The sequence below is a fragment of the Choloepus didactylus genome, chromosome 17 (assembly GCF_015220235.1).
Source record: "Choloepus didactylus isolate mChoDid1 chromosome 17, mChoDid1.pri, whole genome shotgun sequence".
NCBI lineage: Eukaryota > Metazoa > Chordata > Mammalia > Pilosa > Megalonychidae > Choloepus > Choloepus didactylus.
In genome coordinates, this window is record NC_051323.1 from 75,265,205 (window position 1) to 75,286,615 (window position 21,411).

The 21,411-nt window shown below is 55.5% G+C and overlaps 1 protein-coding gene across 1 annotated transcript; it reads right to left on the reverse strand.

The window, feature by feature from the left end:
* Positions 1–1,847: 1,847 nt before the first annotated feature.
* Positions 1,848–15,328, reverse strand: CNNM3 (cyclin and CBS domain divalent metal cation transport mediator 3). The gene is given in 9 exon segments (XM_037806429.1): positions 1,848–3,760; positions 5,653–5,788; positions 6,066–6,178; positions 6,381–6,477; positions 6,635–6,804; positions 7,026–7,175; positions 7,897–8,040; positions 14,130–15,095; positions 15,098–15,328. Coding segments are annotated over 9 exon segments (2,046 nt in total). The 5' UTR covers positions 15,303–15,328; the 3' UTR covers positions 1,848–3,695.
* Positions 15,329–21,411: the final 6,083 nt, after the last annotated feature.

Here is a 21,411-nt window from a genome sequence, read left to right on the forward strand (position 1 = left end):
GCGCGCCCGAGCTGACATTGCTGGGCAGCGGTAAGGGTTACTGTGGTGGCCTGCTGAGAGTGAGGCTGCTCTCACTGTGTGACAAGACCAGAGGGTGGCCACGCAGGGGCCACAAACCTGCACATGAGCAGGTCCTGCCTGGTGACGGAGCCAGCGGTGTCCCCCAGGACGCCAGTGCCGCAGGAGCAGCAGGTGCCGAGTCCTCATCTAGGAAACGGGATAACCACCTACAGACAAAATGCTCTCTTCGTACCCCGGCTTTTTTGTTCCTCAGAATAGGCTTCTTATTCAGCAGAGCACAGCCGCCTGCTCGGGGCCAGCTGCGGACTCGTCTCCCCAGCAGCTGGCCTGGAGCCATTTGAGCCCGAGCGGGGCAGCTGCCAGGCCCATGGGCGGCAGGACGGGCTCCTGGCACTCGCCTCCGTGCCGTAGGGCAGCTCTGCTCGCTGCTGGACCAGCTCCGCGAGCAGTGGGTCTCCGCCTTCCTGCTTGTTCCAATCACCAGGTTGACTGAACCTGTTCCTGGGGGCGGGACCCAAGTGTCAGTGTCACCGTGCAGGCGACATGCTTGTCTGGGTTGAAAGTCCTAGGAATTGACCAAAACACGCCTAGAATGAGTTCAGCAAGGTCTCAGGACACAAGCTAAACATACAGAAACCCCTCGTATTTCTGTACATCAGCAATGAACACATGGATGCTGAAATGCAAAATACAATACCGTTTACAACTATTCCCTCCAAAAAATGAAACTCTTAGGTGTAGACTGAACAAAACAGTAAGAACTTGGATGCTGATAACAACACAACACAAAGAAACCGAAAACCCGAGCTGGGGCACTGCACCCAGGAAGGCTCAACACCAGAACATGTCGACTCTCCCAGAGGGGTCTACACAATCCCCATCAAAACCCCAGCAAGAGTTTTGGGAGAATTGGACGAGACTTTTCTAAAATTTATGTGAAAAGGTAAAGGAAGTAGAATGACTAAAACAATTTTGTTAAGAAACATGTGGGAGGGACAAGGGTACCTGAAAATGAGAGGTCCGGGGGCCACGGTGATCAGGGCTGTGGGGGAGGGAAGAGGGGAAAAGACCCAGCACAGAACCACACACACACGGCTGATTGCTGACCCGGGCCAAAGGCGATTCAGAGGAGGACAGACAGCCCTTTCCCCAAACAGTGCAGGGACAGCTGGACACTTGGGTAAACAACGAGCCTCGACCTGAGCCCACACCTGATAAAAAACTAACTCAGAGCGGACCACACACTGAAATGAAAAACATAAAACTATAAAACATTCGCATCTAGGCAAAGAGTTCTTAGACATGACACCAAAAGCACAATCCATAGAAGGCTTCATCAAAATTCAAAGCTTCTGCTTGGCAAAAGACGGTGCAAAGGAGGAAAAGACGAGCTGCAGACTGGGAGAAAATGTATGCAAACCAAAACTGGTATCTAGAATAGATGATGTCTCAATTCTCAACAGTTAATCCAGTGAGTAAATGGGCAAAAGGCATGGTCAGATGTGTCACCTCGGGAGACAGAGATGGCAGACAAGCACATGAAAAGATGCTAAGTATCAACCATTATGGAAATGCAAATTAAAGCCACAAGCTGTCACTGCACACCTATCAGAATGGCTGAAAGAAAAGATAGTGACATCACCAGATGTTGGCAAGACTGTGGAGAAAACTGTCACACGTGCCACCAGTGGGAATGTGAAATGACAGTCACCCTGGAAAAGTCTGCAGTTTCCTAAGAAACGTGCAACCACCACAGGACCCAGCAGCTGCTCTCCTGAGCACGTCCCAGAGGAATGACAACCGACATCCACACAAAAGACGGCACATGAACTTTCATAGCAGCTTTATTCATAATAGCCCAAACCAGAACCACCGGATGTCCATCAGCGGGTAAATGGTCAAACCGTGGAATTCCATCGCATGGAACACTCCTCAGCAATGAGAAGGCTCCAACTTTTGGTACGTGCAACAACATAGAGGACCTCCAGAGCTTTAGGCTGAGCAAAAAAGCCAACCCCAGTTAGAGTTTCATAACTTATATAGTTCCATTTACGTAAATAACATTCTAGAAATGACAGAATCATAGAAATGGAGAACAGATTAACGGTTGCTGGGGCTTAGGGGTGGTGGCTGAGGGGCAGAGTGTGGCCACAGAGGGGTCGCCCACAGGGGACCCCGTGGTGACGGAGCTCGGGATCTGGTCTGTGGCTGTTCTAACCCATGTACGTGGTCAGCAGCACACAACTAGGAGCCACGCCGCCCGGGTCAGACTCCTGGCTTTGCTGCTGTATTTTAATTAAGAAAGCTGCAACCAGTGGAGGAAGAACACACAGGAACTCTTTGTTCTCACTTTCCAAGTTTCCATGAATCTAACTATTTCAAAATAAAAAAGGAAAAAATAGTAACAGCTCTAAATACAACTTACGCCCTGGATTGGACCCTGCAACAGAAAAAAGACAAGTCTTGGAAAAACTGGTAGAATCCAGTTCAGTTGATAGTGTCATGCCTAAATTTATACAAAATAAACGTCCTGTGATCAATGTGCCGTGGCTGTCGACGCTGGTGTTAGGGGAGGCTGGTGAAGGGAGTAGAGAAGCCCCTGCAGCTCGACCATTATTGGCTTAAATCCTGATGCACAGATGGATGGAGTCAGAATCGCTGGGGGTGAGACCCAGGTGTCGTTCTTTCACTTGCTGGGTGATGGAGCGCAGCCCAGGGGAGCAGCTCGGCTCTGGAGACAACAGCATATCCCCCGCCCGGGTCCTCCTTGAGGAGCTACCAGGCAAGCACCGCCACGGCCATGTGGCCTTCGTCCCACTTCTGAGGACCCACATTCCTTTGGGGAAGGACACAGATGTCCTCTTCCCTCCTTCCCCATCCGTGACCCCTCGATGCCCCACTTTCCTCTTTAGAACCATGGAAGGTGCACACAGGAAACCAGAAGGAAAAGAAACACCTGCTTGTTCCCGTTGAAAAAGCAAGAGCCTGAAATGCTGGAGAAGGCGATGGCGATGTGGCCTGTGCACCTGCGGGGAAGGGCTCCGGGACCAGCAGTTAAGGAGGGATGGGGTGCAGCTGAAGGACCCTTCCTCCCGAGTGTGCCCTCTCCTGAAAGCGGCGGCACCAGGCGGCACAGGCAGTGGGCAGCAGCACACAGGCCGCCTCCGGCCCCGCGGAAGGGCTGGCAGGTGCTCTCCAAGGGCCCTGCCTGGGGCTGGAGAAGCAACTCCTCAGGAGGGAGCCGGACGCGTGGGGCAGCTCATGGGCAACCTGCCTCCAGGCTGGCACGTGCCTCGAAACGTGGCATTGTGAGGGAAGCCAAGAATGCCAGCCCACGCCGGGGCTGTTTGCTCACGAATTGCTGCCAGTGATAAGCAAAGCAAGTGCAGGTCACGGCCACACAAAGGCGGCAGCTGTGCACTGACGTCGTGGCGTGGCCCGAAGAGGTATAATGCCCGGCGCTGTCCCCGCCCCGGGGGTGGAGGGGTGTCCTGGTTGAGCCCCGCCCGCTCAGAGGACAGGAGCTGCTGGAGGCTCCTGGCACGACGTTCAGTTGTGAGGACAGCCCAGGACCCATGGCTGCAAGGGCCATCTAAAACGTGGCCCGGCAGGGATGGACAGGCGGAAGCTTCTCCTCGGCTCGCTCGCTCCCCAGGCCTGGGGCACCCGGCAAGTCAGACCCCTGGGTTCCGCCCGGGGCTGCCCTCGGCTGGGAGGCCTGGTCTGCTGTGGCCGGGCCCTGGCGGGGAGGGAGAGCAGTGTCAGCACCGGAGCTCCTCAGGTGGCGGGTGCTCCCGAGACATGAAACACGGACTGAACCATCGGGCAGACAGGAGGGAGCAGCGAGGCCGAGGAGCCTCAGGGGACACCGAGGCAGAGCGGGGAGCAGCTGGGAGGAGGCCAGAGAGGGCCAAGGGCTCGGGGCGGGGGCAGGGCCCCGACAGGGACTCCCTTTCTCAAGGGAAGCTTTCTTCCCAAGACTAAGCAGGAATTTCACGAGGCCCCGGCATTCAGTTTGGGGTGAGGGGAGCTATTCCTAACGCCCCTCCCGGCATCTCCAGGCCTGTGAACGTGAATCAGAGAAAGGAAAGGGGAGAAGATATTTACCTTGGGTGTTTTCTTAAAACAAAAAATGCATACTAGTCCACAGTCATTTATCAACTGCAGTTTCCACATGAGCCAAAGAGGGAAAGGTCTACTGGGAGGGCTGAAGAGAGCAGAGAAAGAGGAGAGGCCGTTTAGCTCGCGCAGCAGACCCCGGCACCCGGGAGGGGGTGGCACCCCACGCAGGGCTGCTGGGGCCCCTGGCGAGAGCTGAGGGGACGCAGGGCCAGAAGTGCATCCCTGGGGGGCGCGGGAGGAAGGATTCGGGTTCCGGATGAGGCCCCTGCCTTCCCGCGCTGTGCCGCTGCAGTGGAAGCGGCTCCCATGTGGGGAGAGAGAACCTAAAGGCCCCTCCGGGAACCAGAGAGGCTTGGCTTTCGGGACTCAGGTCTCATGTGACCCTGTGAGGACCTGTCCCGCACAAGGGCGCCCAGGAGACAGAGGGCCATCGGGGTGGGGAAACCGAGAGCTTGAACCCTAAGGGGTGGGGCACCGCCAGAGCGCACGTTCACCCACAAAGGGTGCACCCCACACCCAGACACGCCCACACCGCAGTCCCTTTGCCTGGAGACGGGGTGCACAAGCATCAAGTCACAAGCAGGGCTCCTTGCACCTGCTATCACATCCCAGTTCAGAACACACTTTCCTATTCTAAAAACACGCTTCTGTCCTCAAGCTCGGGTCCAAGCAGGGCTGATCCCTGGGGCCACTCGAGCCCGGTGTGGGGGGTGGGCACACACAGATGCCAGGTCGGAGCACACCCCGCACCCCCTGCCTCAGGCTCCTTTGTATAAAACGGGCATTTTAATGCCCTCATGCCTGGAAGGCTCGTGGTCCAGGACGCGGCTGAGAGCGTGGCCGGCGGAGCTTGTCCCTCTCCCTGGGGGAATGAGGGGAGCAGCGGCAAACAAAGGCCATCAGTGGGCAGCCTGCACCCCCTTCCCCAGCCTCTCTGGGAGCCCCCTGTGCTCCCCAGGAACCCCGAGCCCTGGGGTATCTCCAACCCCAAGCTGGGAGCCAAGAATAGCAGAATCTTCTTGAGTAACAGGAACGCCCCCAGCTCTTCACCATCCTACCCCAGCCTACGCTTCACGGAGCCCTTTCTGTTTTCCGTCCCGTGCACTGGGGGGGGGGGGGTTGCCATCAGGCACCCCTGCTCCCCTCGCACGTGGCAAGGCTGCTGCTGCCAGCCTCGTGGTCCTGCTCACAGTTGGAGCTGCTCAGCGGGGGCTTCCTGGTTTGCGGGCAGGTTTCCAGCAAGCCCTCCACCGCCTGGGCCGGGCCCACGTCCCACCCGCGTGGGGACCCAACCCTCAGCCTAACAGCCAGCAGTGTCTGACCCCGACCTCATTCCCTACATCCCCAGGAGACCCGAGAGAAGTGCTGACTGACGTGGACTCCACGTAAACGCACTGTTCACCGTCTGCCGTCCCGTGAGCTGCTTACAGGGGCGAGGAAAGGCTGGGGGAAGAGCAGAGTGTGGGGCAGGGCAGAGGAGGTGGACACGTGCACAGGCCCGGGGGTCACCTGTCGCGGCTGGCTTGTCACCGAGGAGCCTGGTCTGGCTGCTGGGGACGGCCTGGGGGTCCACGCTTTCAGGGGACGGCGGCTGGCTCTGGGCTCGGGTGGCCAGGAGTGCATTGAGGTACTGCAGCCGGGTGACCTGGAGGACAGAGGGCAGCACGGTTGGTGATGTAGAACGGAGAAGTTCAAGGAGGCCACACCGCTCCGTCGCACCCAGAGGCGCCTGCACTAGACGGAGAGCCGCCGGGGCAGGGAGGGAAGACGGAAGGAGCTTCATGACAACACAGGACAGGCAGGCGGCTGTGCCGTCCAGGGCCCTGCTCTGGGAAGCCTGAGTGCTGTCCCAGGAGTGTGACCGAATCCGGCGACACGGTGGGTGAGACGGAGACCCCCGCCCCGGGCCGCCCGGTGGTCACCTTGATGAGCTGCAGGTCGGAGAGAGCCCTCACGGTGTAGTCGGGGCAGTAGGTGGGCGAGTGGGCGCCGTCGGCTGGCCCGGGCTGCAGCGAGGACACGGGGGTCTGGTGAGCTATGGAGAGGAGCAATCAGCGGTGGTGGAAGCCCCCGTCCCACAAATCCTCCTCGAGGGAACGTGGCAAAGAATGCCAGCGCAGACATGAAGGGATGAGAGTGGGCCTGGAGAAACGCATCCCTCCTCGCAGCCCAAAGGCGAGAGCCCACGGACCCAAAGCCAGGGCTGCTGGCCACGGCCTGCAGGGGCCACAGCTCACCCGGGGACGGCGCCGTCAGGGCCCACACGCCGTAGTAGGTGAACGGCCCGTTCTCGAACTTCAGGCCCTCTTTCCCGATCTCCACCTCAACCCTGCCCTGCGAGGGAAGCAGAGGGGAAGGGACGGGGAAAGGGCAGGTTATCGTTGGTGTCTGGAGAAAGCGCGAAGACACACCGCAGCCTGGATTCTGGGGGCCTCTGGCCGTCCCTGCTCCCGGCACTGAGGAAGTGGGGGGCGGCCTGGCGCCCGGTTACCTGCAGGATGAGGATGAAGTAATCAACCGGCTGGCTGCGCTGGTACAGGTAATGGCCCGCAGCCAGGCGGTTGCTCGTATCAAACCTCACTTCCTGGTTGACACTGGGGTGCTTCAGCAGGTGCAGCAGGACCTTCTCGGAGACCCGCAGGGGGCTGAACACCTCCACCTCTGCTCCCCGGCGGAGAAAGGGGACAGTGTCCACGAGGGCCAGCACGGCTGGAGGAGCCACGCCCACCTCCCGCTGCCCCGAGTGCTCCCTGCTGCCCGGCCGGGAGCCACCCCTCGGGCAGCGCCAACAGGGCTGCAGAGAGCGGCTCAGCGAGCAGCTCAGATGTCCTCCTGGGGTGCTGGGGGCAGTCAGGGCCGCTCAGGGGCTCCCTCGCCCTCACCTCGGGAAAGGAAGCGCTGGGTGGTCAGGAGCAGCTGAGGCGAGATTTTTACTTTACAGTCACCGTCAGACGCCTTGAACAAGGAGAATTCCTCCTTCCGCTCGAGAAGGGCGCTCAGAGCAGGTGGCCTCCTCCTCACCTTGGTGTCCCCTGCGGAGAGAGAAAGGCGAGCGTGGTGTCGGTGCCCAAGCCGAGGGCCCAGGCTGCCCGGCTGCTCCCCTGCAGGGCTGCAGTGCACGGGGAGGTGGCACGGGGGGCATCCGCGCCAGCTGCCTCCACAGTGCCTGCCACCACCCCACCGGGAGCAGCGGCCACATCCCAAATGTGTCCTGAGAAGGTGCTGGAAGGGAATGTTCCCGCCTCAGAGTCCAATGCAGATAATGCTGATACACTAGCAAAGCAGTTTCTCTACAGAAACGGGTGCCCGTGGCCCCCTGGCGACCCCCCACTGGAACGCGTGCTGGGAACATCAGCAGGGCCGGGTGGGAGGTGCAAGGGCAGGCCGAGGGTCCGGACTGCAGACGTGACATTCTGGGGACCGAGGGCCGAGCGACACAACCAAAGGCTCGGCGTCCCTGGGCCCGGGAGGCACCTGCTGCCGGGCAGGCGCGTCTAAGGCACCACCCCGGACCCACGCCTGCATGCCGTGGGGGGCGCTTGGTGGCTGACCACAGGGTTTCTTTGAGGAGACACGCCGTGTGTGGAAGGGAAACTGAAACCCGGAGGAAGGAGAAGAACAGAAGAAAGGGCACGAGGAGCCCCCTCCTCCCGCGGGGCAGGAGGCAAACACAACCGGGACGGCAAAGCCACCCAAGGGCCAGCTGCCACGGCCACGGCCACGGCGAGTGGAAGGACCGGAGTCGGAACTCACTGTACATGTCCGACTCGTCCAGGATCTCGGACCTGATGATCTCCTCGATGACGTCCTCCAGGGTGACGAGGCCCAGCACCTCGTAGAAGGGGTCACCCTCGCCCTCGTTGTTGACCCTCTGCACGATGGCCAGGTGGGACTTCCCTGGGGGCGGACACTGTGTTAGAGGCGCCCACTGAGAGGACAGAGCCTAGCTCTCCTCCTGGGTCCCTACCGCAGACCCTCAGCATCCGTGAGATAGACGTCATGAGCCTCAGTTTACACAGGAGCAACCGAAAGCCCAGAGGCAGGAAGTTTAGTCCAAAGTGCATGGGCAGGGAGGGCTGCGGGCCCGAGTTTTCTACTTTCCTGTCCTGTTTTTCCACTGTGAGCGGCCCATTAGTTTTTCTTGTTGGTTAATGAGGAAATGAACTACATTTGAAATAAGCCCAAGTCTCAGAGTACCAGTAAATGCTGGGGAAACTTCAGGAATTTACTCAGCTTCAGGTAAGTTCTTTGCATCTGTAAAAGCTTACACCTGTCCACAAGAAGCAGAAGGCAAGCCACGTGTATCATTTTAAATTGTGTAGTAACCATATTTTAAGAAGTAAAAAGAAAAAGACTAATTTTAATAACGTATTTCAAATTAATTCAGTATACCCACGATATTATCATTTCACCATGATCTCAATGAAAAAAATATTTATAGATATTTCACATTTTTTTAACTATGTCTTTGAAAGCTGGTGGGGATTTTACACTTACAGCACGTATTCAGACTAAAGGCTCAAGTTACCCCGGCTGGTAGCGACCGTGCTGGGAAGCACCAGGCTAGGGTAAGAGCCCTGAGATCAGCCTTGTGCTGGCTGGGAGCAGTTCTGTACCCAGAGAAGACCGTCTTCTTTTAATCCATCCCTGTGCGCACAGACCTGCTGTGGGTGGGACCTTCTGATTAGTTGTTTCAGTTGAGATGTGACTCACCCAATTCAAGGTGGAGCCTAATCCTTTACTGAAATCCTTTATGAAGATAAAGGACAGAAAGAAGCCCAGAGAACTGAGAGAGAAATACCGAGAGACAGAGAGAAAGGCCCCAGAGAAGCTGAGAGGATCCACTGAGGCTCAGAGAGGAGCCACTGGCACCAGGAGCTGAGAGCAACGAAACCCAGGAGCGAAGGCCCAGCAGACGCGGCCACGCGCCCTCCCGTGTGAGAGGAGCCCCGGGTGCCAGCGGCCTTTCTTCAGAGAAGGTATCGTCCTGTGGATACCTTATAATTGGGACAGTCCCATGGCCTCAGAACTGTAAATTGGTAAACTAATGAATCCCCATTGTTAAAAGCCAACCCGTTTCTGGTATATTGCATTCTGGCAGCTCTAGCAAATGGGAACAAAACTCGTCTCCGCTATCCCCTTCTTTTCCATAGTGCCCCAGAGGAAGGAGCACTTGCTTCAAAAACCTCTTGGCGAAGCAAACGATCAAGTTCACTTCCTTCTTTGTGAGAATCAGACTCTACGTACCTTGGTTTAATTACAACGTGGAGAGCCAAGTGCAGTAACGGACTCTCGGGCAGCGCCTGCTCCCCGACTCTCCCCCTTCCTTTCACCCTCCCAGCCCCTCCTGAGGGGGCAGGCACGGGAAGAAGACCCCTGCCCAAAGGTGATGGAACAAAAATGCTAAAGAGCAAGCAAAACCCATGCCTCGTATCATTAAGCCATTGGCCAGACGACCAGGAAAGGAACAAGGCCATAAGAAATTAAAACGATAACACTTGCTCTAGTTCATCGACACTAAGACGCCATCAACCGAGAGATGCACCCTGATTTCAGAGATGTTCAAGGGGGAAAAGATGTGCATCTGGAATGATGACGTGCCATCTGGAGCTTACCGAGCAACCAGGCACCGAGAGCTTTACTCATTTATTAACTTACTGCATCTCCGCAGCTCTCTGGCAAAACCTGAGGCCCAGGGAGGCCGTGCCCTGCCCACTTGCAGAACTGAGACTTGAGCCCGGCTGTGAGTTCCCAAGTCGTCCCCTTAGGCACAAGGGAAGCTTGGGAGACCTGCCCCTCTGGGGTGCCAAGGCACCTGCTAAGCACAGAGGCTCGCCTGAAGGAAACAAAGCCCCATTCTTCAGAGAAGAGCACATTACAGCCGTCGGCTGACGTTCCAGGAAGAGACCAGGGTCCCTGGAGGACCAGCCACTCGTTCCTGCCGAGACAGAGGTGCTGAACTAGGAACGCGGCTTCCAGCTGCCTCCTACCCCTCGGTGTTTGAGCTGGGACCGGCTCACCCAGGCGGGCAGGCGCCACTTCCTCAGGGCCATGGCAGCCCGGGCACAGGACACAAACCTCTCGGGCCAGGTGAGGACAGCCAGGGATTGACTCAATGTGGGTCAACAGTCTCTCTGGATTCCAGGAACCAAAGCCCAGGTTCTAAAAGGCAGTTGCAGGGCAGAGGAGACCCCTCCCTCAGGCAAGTACCTCCAAGAAAGCTGGACGTTGCCCTCACTCTCAGATGCCCACAAAGCAGGCAGACGTGTCAACAGGGGACAGGAGGAGCCTCAGGAAGACCCCAAAGCAGTGGTCACATGGTATCATGTCAAGACAACATCTGAGGGTCCAGAAGGCAACTGTGGGAAGGCTGCAGGGGGGCCCAGAGAAGGGGGCCAGAGGGAGTAAACCCAAGTCCTCATGGGGAGCCCCTGGCCGGCTGGAAACACTGACACCAGGTGCTGCGCACCCCATGCCTGGCAGAGCCACATCATCCAGAAAGCCGTGAGAAGGCCCCACATGGCCTTAATTTCAGCTGGCAGCTCAAGGGCACTCCCGGAGGACCCTTCCAGCCTGATTCCTAAGGTGTGCTCAGTAACGCAGCTGAAGCTTGGTTTCCTCATCCTTCCCTTTTCTGCTTATTAAAGCCAATATCCGAATACATCCCGCAAGAAAAGTAACGTGCGGCCATCCCCAATGCCGTCTGGGCAGGTCGGAGGCTTCAGCACGTGGCGACCCTCCGGCTTCGGACAAATGGCAGCTGGAGCTGGGCTGGTTGGCAGCTCACCGCCCTGACCTCTCCTTGGCTGACAGGCCTTAGGGCGTCTCACCAGGGGCTGAGACAGAAGGCGAACAGCCATGAAGCCGGCACGCATGACCAACTCTTCCTGCCGATGCTGGCCCAGGATAACGGGGTGCCATCTGAAGTCCACACTGACGTGGGGGCCCCTGGGGAAGGCGCCTCCTCCCGCAAGACCACCAGACGAGGGTGCACCGAAGGGGCGAGAGGAACAGGACCCGGAACAGCAGCTGCCAAGAGTGTCAGAGGCCCCAGCTTGGCGCGGTGCAGCCGCCAACGCCCCCACTCTTGACAGAGAGATGTGAAGGGAGGAGGCCGTGCTGGGCCCTTGGTCCAGGAGCAGAGAAATGAAGGAGGGGGTTCAGACGAGGACTCTAGCGAGGAAAACTAAAGCTGTCTGCCAGAGGGTGCGCTGATGAAGGCAGCAGGTGCGCTCCAGGATATGCCACACGCACACGGCAACTCTCCCCCAAGGATGGCCCCACTCGCCACAGGACAGAGGAAAAGTGGAAGGAACCAAAGGGCCCCAAAGGTCTCCCCCGCAGTTACCTCACCCTCCCCACCGGCGCCTGCAGAGGGCTTCTCAGAGCTGTGGAGGGAAGCTTCCGGAACCTGGCTCCTTCCAGCACATGCCCCAGCATCAGGCCCAGGAAGCCGGCCGGGCTGGCCGAGTTCTCGAGGGCAGCTCCCAGGCCACCACCCCAGGAAGGCGGGCCCGTGTGCGTGGTCTTTCCTCTCCACTGGCTCCTTCCTACTGACTTGCAGACCTGCTCGACTCAACCACCTGGAAACCACAACACAGGACGTGTCCTGCCCGGACTGGACCTGCTCTCTCGCTGCCGCTTCACAGCCGATTTCGTGACAGGACGTTGACTTCAGCCATCCCTACCTATTCTCCCAACCCCCCAACCACTGCCCTGCCAGGACTCAAAACTGCTCTGGCAGAAGTGGTGGTGGGATCCCTGTTACAGAAGCCAAAGAACACAAGCTGAGCTTCCTGGGAAAAGGTTTCTGCTCAGAGCTCCCAGGGCGGCCCGCTCCTCTGGCTCTCTCGGATCCTCGCTGGTCGTCCCTCTCCTTGGCCGCAGTGATGGTGAGGGCCATGTGATGGTGCCCAGCTGCTGGGTCAAGCAAGGATTGGCCTGTTATCATGAGGGCACTTTGTGGATTTCAATCAGTTGGCTGGTTGCATCTACAGCTGGTTGCATCTACAATCAACACAGGAAACCTCCTCGCTAACCTGCCCTGAAGGAAAACTGAAGATTTCGGTCAGAAAGAATTTCCTTCTCTTCTTCACCAGCCCTCTTCTCCTGGGGAATTCAATTTCGTCTTCCTCAGAGTTTACAACTTGCAGCTTCCCCAGGGGGCTGCGGCTGCACTTCACGTTCATTGGAGCTTCCAATTTGCGGCCTGACTTGCTGTCCCACACGATCAAGCGAGCAAACGCCTATAATAAATCTCTTACTACTTGCACACACATGCGTCCTCTCTCTCCCAACCGCCACAGCGGCTCTCCCTGCCTTGCTGTGCCCGAGGAGTTGTGCGCGGCAGGGATCCCGGCCTCCGCGCCAGCCCTGGGCTCCAGTGACCTCTTCCAAATCTGCTGCCCGGGACTTTCCCTTGTTTGTGTCAACCACCTCCTGGGAGTCGGCCTTTTAGGGCTCGGCACAGGCACAAAGCAAACCCCCTACGCCCAATCTTCCCTCCTCTCCGCCAAGGCGAGGGAGCACCGACAGCCGGAAATCCACACCTCCCTCTCAGCTCCGCCCTCCCGCCGTGGGCCCCCGCACCAGCCAGCAACCCCTGCACCCCACCACCTCACGCCCCCTTCAACCCCTCTCCACACCCGCCACTAGAGCCCTCCCACCACCCAGAGATCCCTGAAACAACCCCCGCGGTGCCTGGCCCGGCCCGCAGCCTCCGCCGCCTCCCAGCAGCCCGCCCGGCCTCCGGCTCCTTCTCCACCTGCCCGCGTCCCCCTTGCTGAGGCTCCTCACAGCCCAGGGCCACCTCGCCTGCCACACCTGAGAGGAGACAAGGGTAGCAAAGACGCTGGTGACACGGCCTGCAAAACAGGGAACAGCTTTCACCCAGCTCCCAGCAAGTGTCATGACCAAATCCTGAAGCGTCTCCCTGAGGCTTGGTTCCAGGGCCCCCCAGGCTGCCTCAGCGCCCAGAGGCCCCAGGAAGGCCTGAGACCTCCGCAAGCAGGACACGCAAAAGGTGACGAAGGGCTCCACGCTGTCCCCGAGAGAAGGAAGTCTGCCAGCCTTCCGGGTTCCTCCTCTGGCTCATGAGCTGGGCAATGCCAAGCACTGGGGGGTGCAGAAGCCCATGGGGGACTGTCACCCCATGGCCAGAGACACCCACTGCACGCCGGCTCTTCCCGCTCCCAGTTGAGGACCCCAGAGGCCACCACTCCCGCCCTGGCAGCCGGGAGCCTGTCGGCGGGGTGTGCTTTCCGCCCAATCCCGGGCACGCGGGGGGCACCTCCTGGCTCTGCGCCCACATCCCCAGAACCCCGGCGCCTCTCCATCCTCGCGGCTGCCGGGGACGCCGGGGTTCGCTCACTCCGCAGCCCCTGCTGCAGGGGGTCAGGGTGAGCAGCAGGGCGGGCCACGGGGGCCCCTGAGTTCTACCCTCAGCTTCAGGGTCGCTCGGGTCAAGCGCAGCGCGATGGAGGTGGGAGGAGCAGGAATTGAAAGAAAACGGCAAAGAGCTTGCTGGAACGGAGAAAAGAAGCTCAGGAAAAGGAAGATGGGAGACGGGCATTAAACCATCCCCCAGGGACCATGCTTTCGGTGAAATCAAAGCGAAAGCCTCCACCGAACCTTTACAGACCGTTTAAAGCTACTCTCCTCTCTGCACCGGAACGATTCCCTGGAGACCCCACGCACTCCGCCGTCACACTGTGCGCTCTCAGGCCCCTGGGAGAACACCCTTCTCCGGGTTCTTTTTGGTTTCCATTCCCGAGTGCGGCGAGCCCCAGGGCGAGGAGGTGGCCCGGGAGAGGGAGGAGTGGGGTGACGGGGGGCGGACACACCTCCCGGCTGACCCGGAGGGGGCGCGCCTGTCTCCCACCCTCCCTACTGCCAAAGAGACGGGCGCGCAGGGCGGCCTGTCCTCCCCCGGGGCGGGATCCTTCCCAGGCGCGCCCGAGTCCCCGCCGCGACGGCGCGGCCCTTACCTCGCTTGAACTCCTCCAGGACGGCGTCCAGCTTGGTGTCGTTGAACACGAAGTGCAGCGGGTGGTTGTAGAAGCGGGTGATGGTGCTGAGCGGCGTGCGGTCCTCGGGGTCCACGAAGGCCAGGTCCTTGACGTAGAGCATGTCCACGATGTTGGAGCGCTCGTCCTCGTACACGGGGATGCGGGTGTGGCCGCTCTGCATGATGCCCGCCAGCACCCCGAAGTCCAGCACGGCGCGGGCGTCCAGCATGAAGCAGTCCTCGAGCGGCGTGAGCACGTCCTCCACCGTCCGGAAGCGCAGCGCGCCGCGGCCCAGCTCGCCGCAGGGGTCGCCGAGGCCGCGCGCCAGCTCCAGCACGCGCTCCCGCAGGCGCCCGGGCCGCGCCGCGCGCTCCAGCAGCTGGCCCACGGGCAGCGCCACGGGCAGGGTGAGCAGCACGGCCACGCGGCTGAGGGCCAGCGCGCGCGGCGCCAGCGCCAGCGCCCAGCGCCCGCTCACGGCGGCCGGCAGCACCTCGGCGAGCAGGAACACCAGCCCCGCGCTGCCCAGCACGGCGGGCACCGGGCGCTGGCCGGCCGCGCGGAACAGCAGCACGGCGAGCCCCGCCTGCGCCAGGCTGGCCAGCAGCAGCAGCGCGCCCAGGGCGCCGCCGGCCCAGCGCCGCGCGGGCTCCAGGCGCCGCGCCGCCGCCCGCTCCACCTCCGAGCCGCCCTCGCGCAGCACCTGCACCTCGGCGGGGGCCAGCGCCAGCGCGCTCAGCTGCAGGCCCCGCGCCAGCGCCGCCAGCGCCAGCAGCGCCGCCGCCCCCAGGCCCAGCGCCCAGGGCGGCGCCGCCTCCTCGGCTGCCGCGCCGCTCGGCCCACCGCGCGCCGCCCCGGCGCGCAGGCACAGCAGTGCCCGCCAGCCGGCCGTGGGGGCCCGCGGGTCGGCCGGGCAGCCCGCGCCCGCCGGGGCCACCCAGCGCAGGAGCTGTTGGCGAAGCCCGAGCCCCGGAGGCGCAGGCGGAAGGTGGCCTCTGGCGCCGCCCGCGTCGGCCCCGCGGCCTCGGCGCCGTCCTCCTCCAGGCAGAAGCTCAGCAGCCGCGGGCCCGGCGCCGCCTCCCCCGCCGCGGGGCCCAGGCAGAGCGCGGCCAGCAAGCAACCGAGGCGGCCCGCAGCTACCGCCGCCGCCATGGCCCGCCGCCCCGCCCGGCCGCGCGCGCAGCCTACCCCCGCTGGCCCCGCGCCGCCGCCGGCCGCCGGCCAATCGGCGCCGGCCAGGCGGCCCCTCCGCCAATCGGCGGCGGGCGGGGGCGGGCCCCGGGGCGGGCTAGGCTGCGCCGCGGCGTAAACAGGCCGGGGGCGCGGGGCCGGGGTCCCGGGGCCCGTCCCCACCAGCTGCCCGGTGCAAACCGCGGCCCCGGCGCGGCTGAAATCGCAGGGGGAGCAGCGGCGGCAGTTTCCTCGACGGGGCCCTAGGCCCTCCGGGGTTTTCGGCCGCCGCCCTGGACTCGCGGCCCCGGCGCCCCGCTCCGGGTCTGGGAACGCCGCCTGGGCCGTCGGTCCTCAGCGCCAGGGTCGGCCCCGGAGGAGGCCCCTCGGCGGCCCTGCACAGACGAGCGGGACGCCCGCGGAGGCGACCAGACGCGGGGGCTGTTAACGTTTTCTTTCCACTTTTGGGGGTTCTCAGGCTTCCGAACGTTGAGGAGGCTTGGAGAAGGCCGTTAGCAGACGTGGCGTTAGAAAGGATCTTAATGAGGGTTGTGTGGGAACACATTTTCTATGTCATGAAGCAATATTTTTTAAAGTATAGGCACGGTGGCCACAGTTATGTGAAACCCGTTCGCATAGAAGATAATGTGCAAAAACGAGTAAACTTGTGCTGTAATTTTGAATAACCAAAGAACAGAAATATTTTGTGAAAAGCTAGAAGGTAATCGCGCCTTTTCTATATTGTAAATGCAGAGCTGTGTCTCAGACAGCTGCACCTCACGGTTCTACAGGTGCATCCTTTGATGCACGGACGCTTTAATTTTGATGAAATCCATTTTATCTGTTTTTTTGTCTGTTGCATATGCTTTTGGTGTAAAATGTAAAAATCCATTGCCTCCTACAAGGTCCTGAAGATGTTTCCCTATGTTTTCTTCCAAGAGTTTTACAGTATTTGCTCTTATATCTAGGCTTTGATCCATTTTGAATTAATTTTTGTACATGATGAGAGGGATTTCCGGTTGTCCCAGCACGGTTTATGGAAGATGCTATTCTTTCCCCATTGGCTGGGCTTGGCACCCCTGCGGAAAATCAACTCGCCGTGGATGTGCAGATTCAACCCTGGACTCTCAATTCTACTCCATTGCTCTATACATCTGTCTTTATGCTAGTGCCATTCTACTTTAATTACTGTAGCTTTGTAGTTAAGTTTTGAAGTCAGGAAGTGTGAGTGCTTAGTTCTTTTGTAAGATCATAGTGGCTGGGAGAGAACCTAAGATGGCAGCTAGGTGAGACAGGGCAAAAAAACACCTCCGTGAAAAATACTAGATAAAAACCAGAAAGTGACCCAGAACACCACTTCCAGCGATGCACCAGCTGGACAAGGTCTGCTAAAACCACAGGGACCGTGCACTTGGTGAAACCGGGAGTCTGCATTCTGAAACCAGTGAGTAAGCCGGCTGAAAGTCCCGTGGCCGCGCTACAGTGTGGGGAAACTGCCAGTTGCGTTTGGAGACAGATTAGTTCTTTAAAAAAAAAAAAACAAACCCAGGAGCGGCTGCAGATACGGCAGTGAGAACCGCGCAGTGATGCACTGCAGGAGTGGGCTGTAGCCAACGCCTCGGTGTCTGGCGTGGAGGATAGCCCTCTCCACACCCGCTGCTGATTGTCCCAGGGACAGAGGGGAGAGCCAAAAGGAGAAAGAAACCGCGCCCCTTGCAGCTGGCTTCCTGGTGTGCTGGCTACACTCCTGTCCGGGGCCAGACCCACAGCCCAGAGCCACGCCAGGAAACCCAGACTGATGGGGAGTTTATCCCATGGCACCAAGCACATGCCACAATATCAGCCATGGACAGTGGCCTTGGGTGCACCCACAGCTAGTTGTCCCAGAGCTGGAAAGGCAGAGCTGTGCGAAAAGTGGGGAGGGGGTTGAGACGCCCCATTCAGCCATTTTCGCATCAGGCTGGGAGTGCCCCTGCACGGCCCAGCGGCCCAGGGCTTCCCTTGAGGGAAGGCGTGCACTTGTGACATAGCACAGCCTTCCCTCAGCAGAGGTCCTGGAAGATCACAGCTATCAAGCAAAGCAAATGCCAAGAGGCCAAAAACAACAGAAAATCTTAAAGTGTTTGCTAAAACCAGACAATATGGAGAACCCAATCCCAAGCACCCAAATCAAATGTTCAGAAGAGACACAGTACTTAGCGCAATTAATCAAAGGACTACAGTCAAAGAATGAGAGCATGGCACAGGATATAAAGGACATGAAGAAGAATATGGCACAGGATATAAAGGACATAAAGAAGACCCTAGAAGAGCATAAAGAAGAAATTGCAAGAGTAAATAAAAAAATAGAAGATCTTATGGAAATAAACTGTTGGCCAAATTAAAAAGACTGTGGATACTCATAATACAAGATTAGAGGAAGTTGAACAACGTCTCAGTGTCCTAGAGGACCACAGAACAGAAAATGAAAGGAAAGAATGGAGAAAAAAATCGAAAAAACTGAAATGGATCTCAGGGATATGACAGATAAAATAAAACGTCCAAATTTAAGACTCATTGGTGTCCCAGAAGGGGAAGAGAAAGGTAAAGGTCTAGAAAGAGTATTCAAAGAAATTGTTGGGGAAAACTTCCCCAACCTCTACACAATATAAATACACAAAGTATAAATGCCCAGCGAACTCCAAATAGAATAAATCCAAATAAACCCGCTCCTAGAGATATTCTGATCAGACTGTCAAATACTGAAGAGAAGGAGCAAGTTCTGAAAGCAGCAGGAGAAAAGCAATTCACCACGTACAAAGGAAACAACATGAGACTAAGTAGTGACTACTCAGCGGCCACCATGGAGGCGAGAAGGCAGTGGCATGACATATTTAAAATTCTGAGAGAGAAAAATTTCCAACCAAGAATACTTCATCCAGCAAAACTGTCCTTCACATTTGCGGGAGAGCTTAAATTTTTCACAAACAAATGCTGAGAGATTTTGCCAATAAAAGACCTGCCCTACTTCAGATACTAAAGGGAGCCCTACTGACAGAGAAACAAAGAAAGGAGAAAGAGATACAGAGAATTTTAACAGACACATAGAGAACCTTACATCCCAAATCACCAGGACACACATTTTTTTCTAGTGACCATGGATCTTTCTCCAGAATAGACCATATGCTGGGAGATAAAACAAACCTCAATAAATTAAAAAACAAAAAAACAATTGAATATATTCAAAGCACATTCTCTGACCACAATGGAATACAAATAGAAGTAATTTTTGATTTGTAACTCCACTATTTACTTCCTACAGGATATAAAATATCTAAACTCAAATGACAAATCAGTGGTTTTGGACTCAATGTAAAATATGTAATTTTTGACAAGAACTATAGAAAGACGGGGGAATGGAGGAGTATACGAATATAGTTTACAGGTCCTGTTGAAGTTAAGCTGGTATCAAAGAAAACCAAGATTGTTATGGATTTAAGAGGTTAAATTTAAGCCCCATAGTAAATACAAAGAAAGTATCAGAGAATATGACCATAGAGATGAAAAGTAGAGTATGGGTTATGAGAAGTGGGGGAAGGGGCAATGGGGAGTCAAGAAATGAGTGTAGGGTTGCTGTTTGAGGTGAAGGGAAATTTCTAGTAATGGACGGTGGGAAGGTGATAGCATTACAACATTCTAAATGTGATTAATCCCACTAACGGAATGTTAGGGAGTGGGTGGAATGGGAAGATTTAGGCTGTATATATGTTTCCACAATTTAAAAAAAAAAGTGTAAATAGATGACAATTGAATGCCAAGGATGATTCTGGATGGGATCTGAGGATGGAGTACAGGAGGCTCAAAGGGATACAGTTGGGACATAAGGAAAAAAAAAAGGAAATATAGAATGTAAGCTTCGTATCAATGTTGAATTTTTTCAACTTCTTAGCTGCACTTAATGGGATTGCATAAAAGAATGTTCTTGTTCATGGGAGTTGTATATGTGAATTATAGTGTTTGTTCAAGAATGTGTGCAGCTTGCTCTTATGTTCAGAAAACAGCAATAGATGATGGATTATAGATAGGGAGGGAGGGAGGGAAAGAAAGAAATGGTGGTGTGACAGCATGTTAAAGTTGATGGATTGGGGTATTGGGGGAGGGGGCTCAGGGTATGCTGTGTATGGGGTTTGTATTGTTTTTGCAACTGTTCCTGTAACTTTGAATTTATTTCAAAATAAAATTAAAAAAAAAAATCATAGTGGCTATTCAGGGTCCCTGCAATTCCAGATGAATTTCAGGATCCACTTCTCCATTTCTGGGAAAAAAAAAAAAAAAAAGGCTGCTGGAATTTTGATAGGGATTGCATTGAATTTGTAGATCACTTCAGGCAGTATTGACCTCTTAACAATATTACGTCTTCCAGTCCATGACCATGGGATGTCTTTCCATTTATTTAGGTCTTTAATTTCTTTCAGCAATATTTTGTAGTTTTCAGTACAAAAGTTTTCCACCTCCTCGGTTAAGTTTATCCCCAGGTGTCTTGTTCTTTTAGATGCTATTGTAAATGGAATTGTTTTCTTGGTTTCCTTATGAGATTTTCACTACTTGTGTACAGACTTCTGCTTCTTTATCTTGTATCCTGCAACTTTGATGAGTTTGGTAATTAGTTCTGGTAGTTTTCTTGTGGATTCTTTGGCATTTTCCACATATAGGATCATGTCATCTGCAAATGGGGATAATTTGACTCCTTCCTTTCCATTTTGGATGCCTTTTATTTATTTTGCCTGATTCTCTGGCTAGAACTTCCAGTACAATGTTGAGTGACAGTGGTGATAGTGGCATTCTTTCTAACAAGGAAAGCTTTCAGTTTTCACTGTTGACTATGATATTTACTGTGCATTTTTCTTAAATGTCCTTTATCATGTTGAGCAAGTTCCCTTCTATTCCTAGTCTTCTGAATGTTTTTATCATGAAAGGATGTTGGATTTTGTCAAAGGCCTTTTCTGCATCAATTGAGATAATCGGGTTTTCCTCCCAACATTCTATTAATGTAGTGTGTTGCATTGCTTGATTTTATGTTAAACCATCCTTAAATTCCTGGAATAAATCCCATGTAGTCATGGTGTATAATCCTTTTAACATACTATTGGATTCAGTTTGCTGGTATTTTGTTGAGGATTTTTGCATCTGTATTCATAAGGGATATAGATATTGTAGTTTTCTTGTGCTGTCACTATCTGCCTTTGGTATCAGGGTAATGCTAGCCTCGTAGAATTAGGAAGTAATTCCTCTTCTGCTTTTTTTTTTTTTTTTTGGAAGAGTTTGCAAGAATTGATGTTAAGTCTTCTTTAAATGTTCAGTGGAATCCAGCAGTGAAACCGCATCTAGTCCTGGAATTTTGTTGTTGTTGTTGGGAGGTTTTTAATGACTGATGCAATCTCTACTTGTTATGTAGGTCTGTTGAGATTTTTGTATTTCTTCTTGCATCCGATTAGATAATTTGTATGTTTCTCTAGGAATTCGTCTATTTCATCTAGGTTTCCTAATTTATTGGCATATCATCATTCTGAAAAGTCCACAGTACCCTTCCCATATTCATTCCTGATTTTAGTTATTTGTGACGCCTCTCGTTTTCTTTGTCAATCTGGCTAAACGTTTGTCAATTTTATTCATCTTTTCAAGAGACGAACTTATGGTTTTGTTGATTCTATTAGTTTTTCTCCTCTATTTCATTTATCTTTACGCTGATCTTTATTTCCTTCCTTCCGCTCACCTTGGGTGTAGTTTGTTCTTTTTGATAGTTCCTCTAGTTTTGAGGTAAGGTTTCTGATTTGAGATCTTTCTTTTTTATGGTAGGCATTTAGAGCTATGAATTTTCCTCTGAACACTGGTTTCAGTGCATCCCATAAGTTTTGGTATGTTTTGATTTTGTTTCTTTCACCTGAAGATATTTCCTAATTACCCGTGTGATTTTTTCTTTTCAGCCATTGGTTGTTTAATAGTGTGTTGTTCAATTTCCACATATTTGTGATTTTTCCAGTTTTTCTTCTGTTACTGATTTCTGCCTTTATTCCGTTATGGTTTGGGAAGATACTTTGTATGATTTCAATAT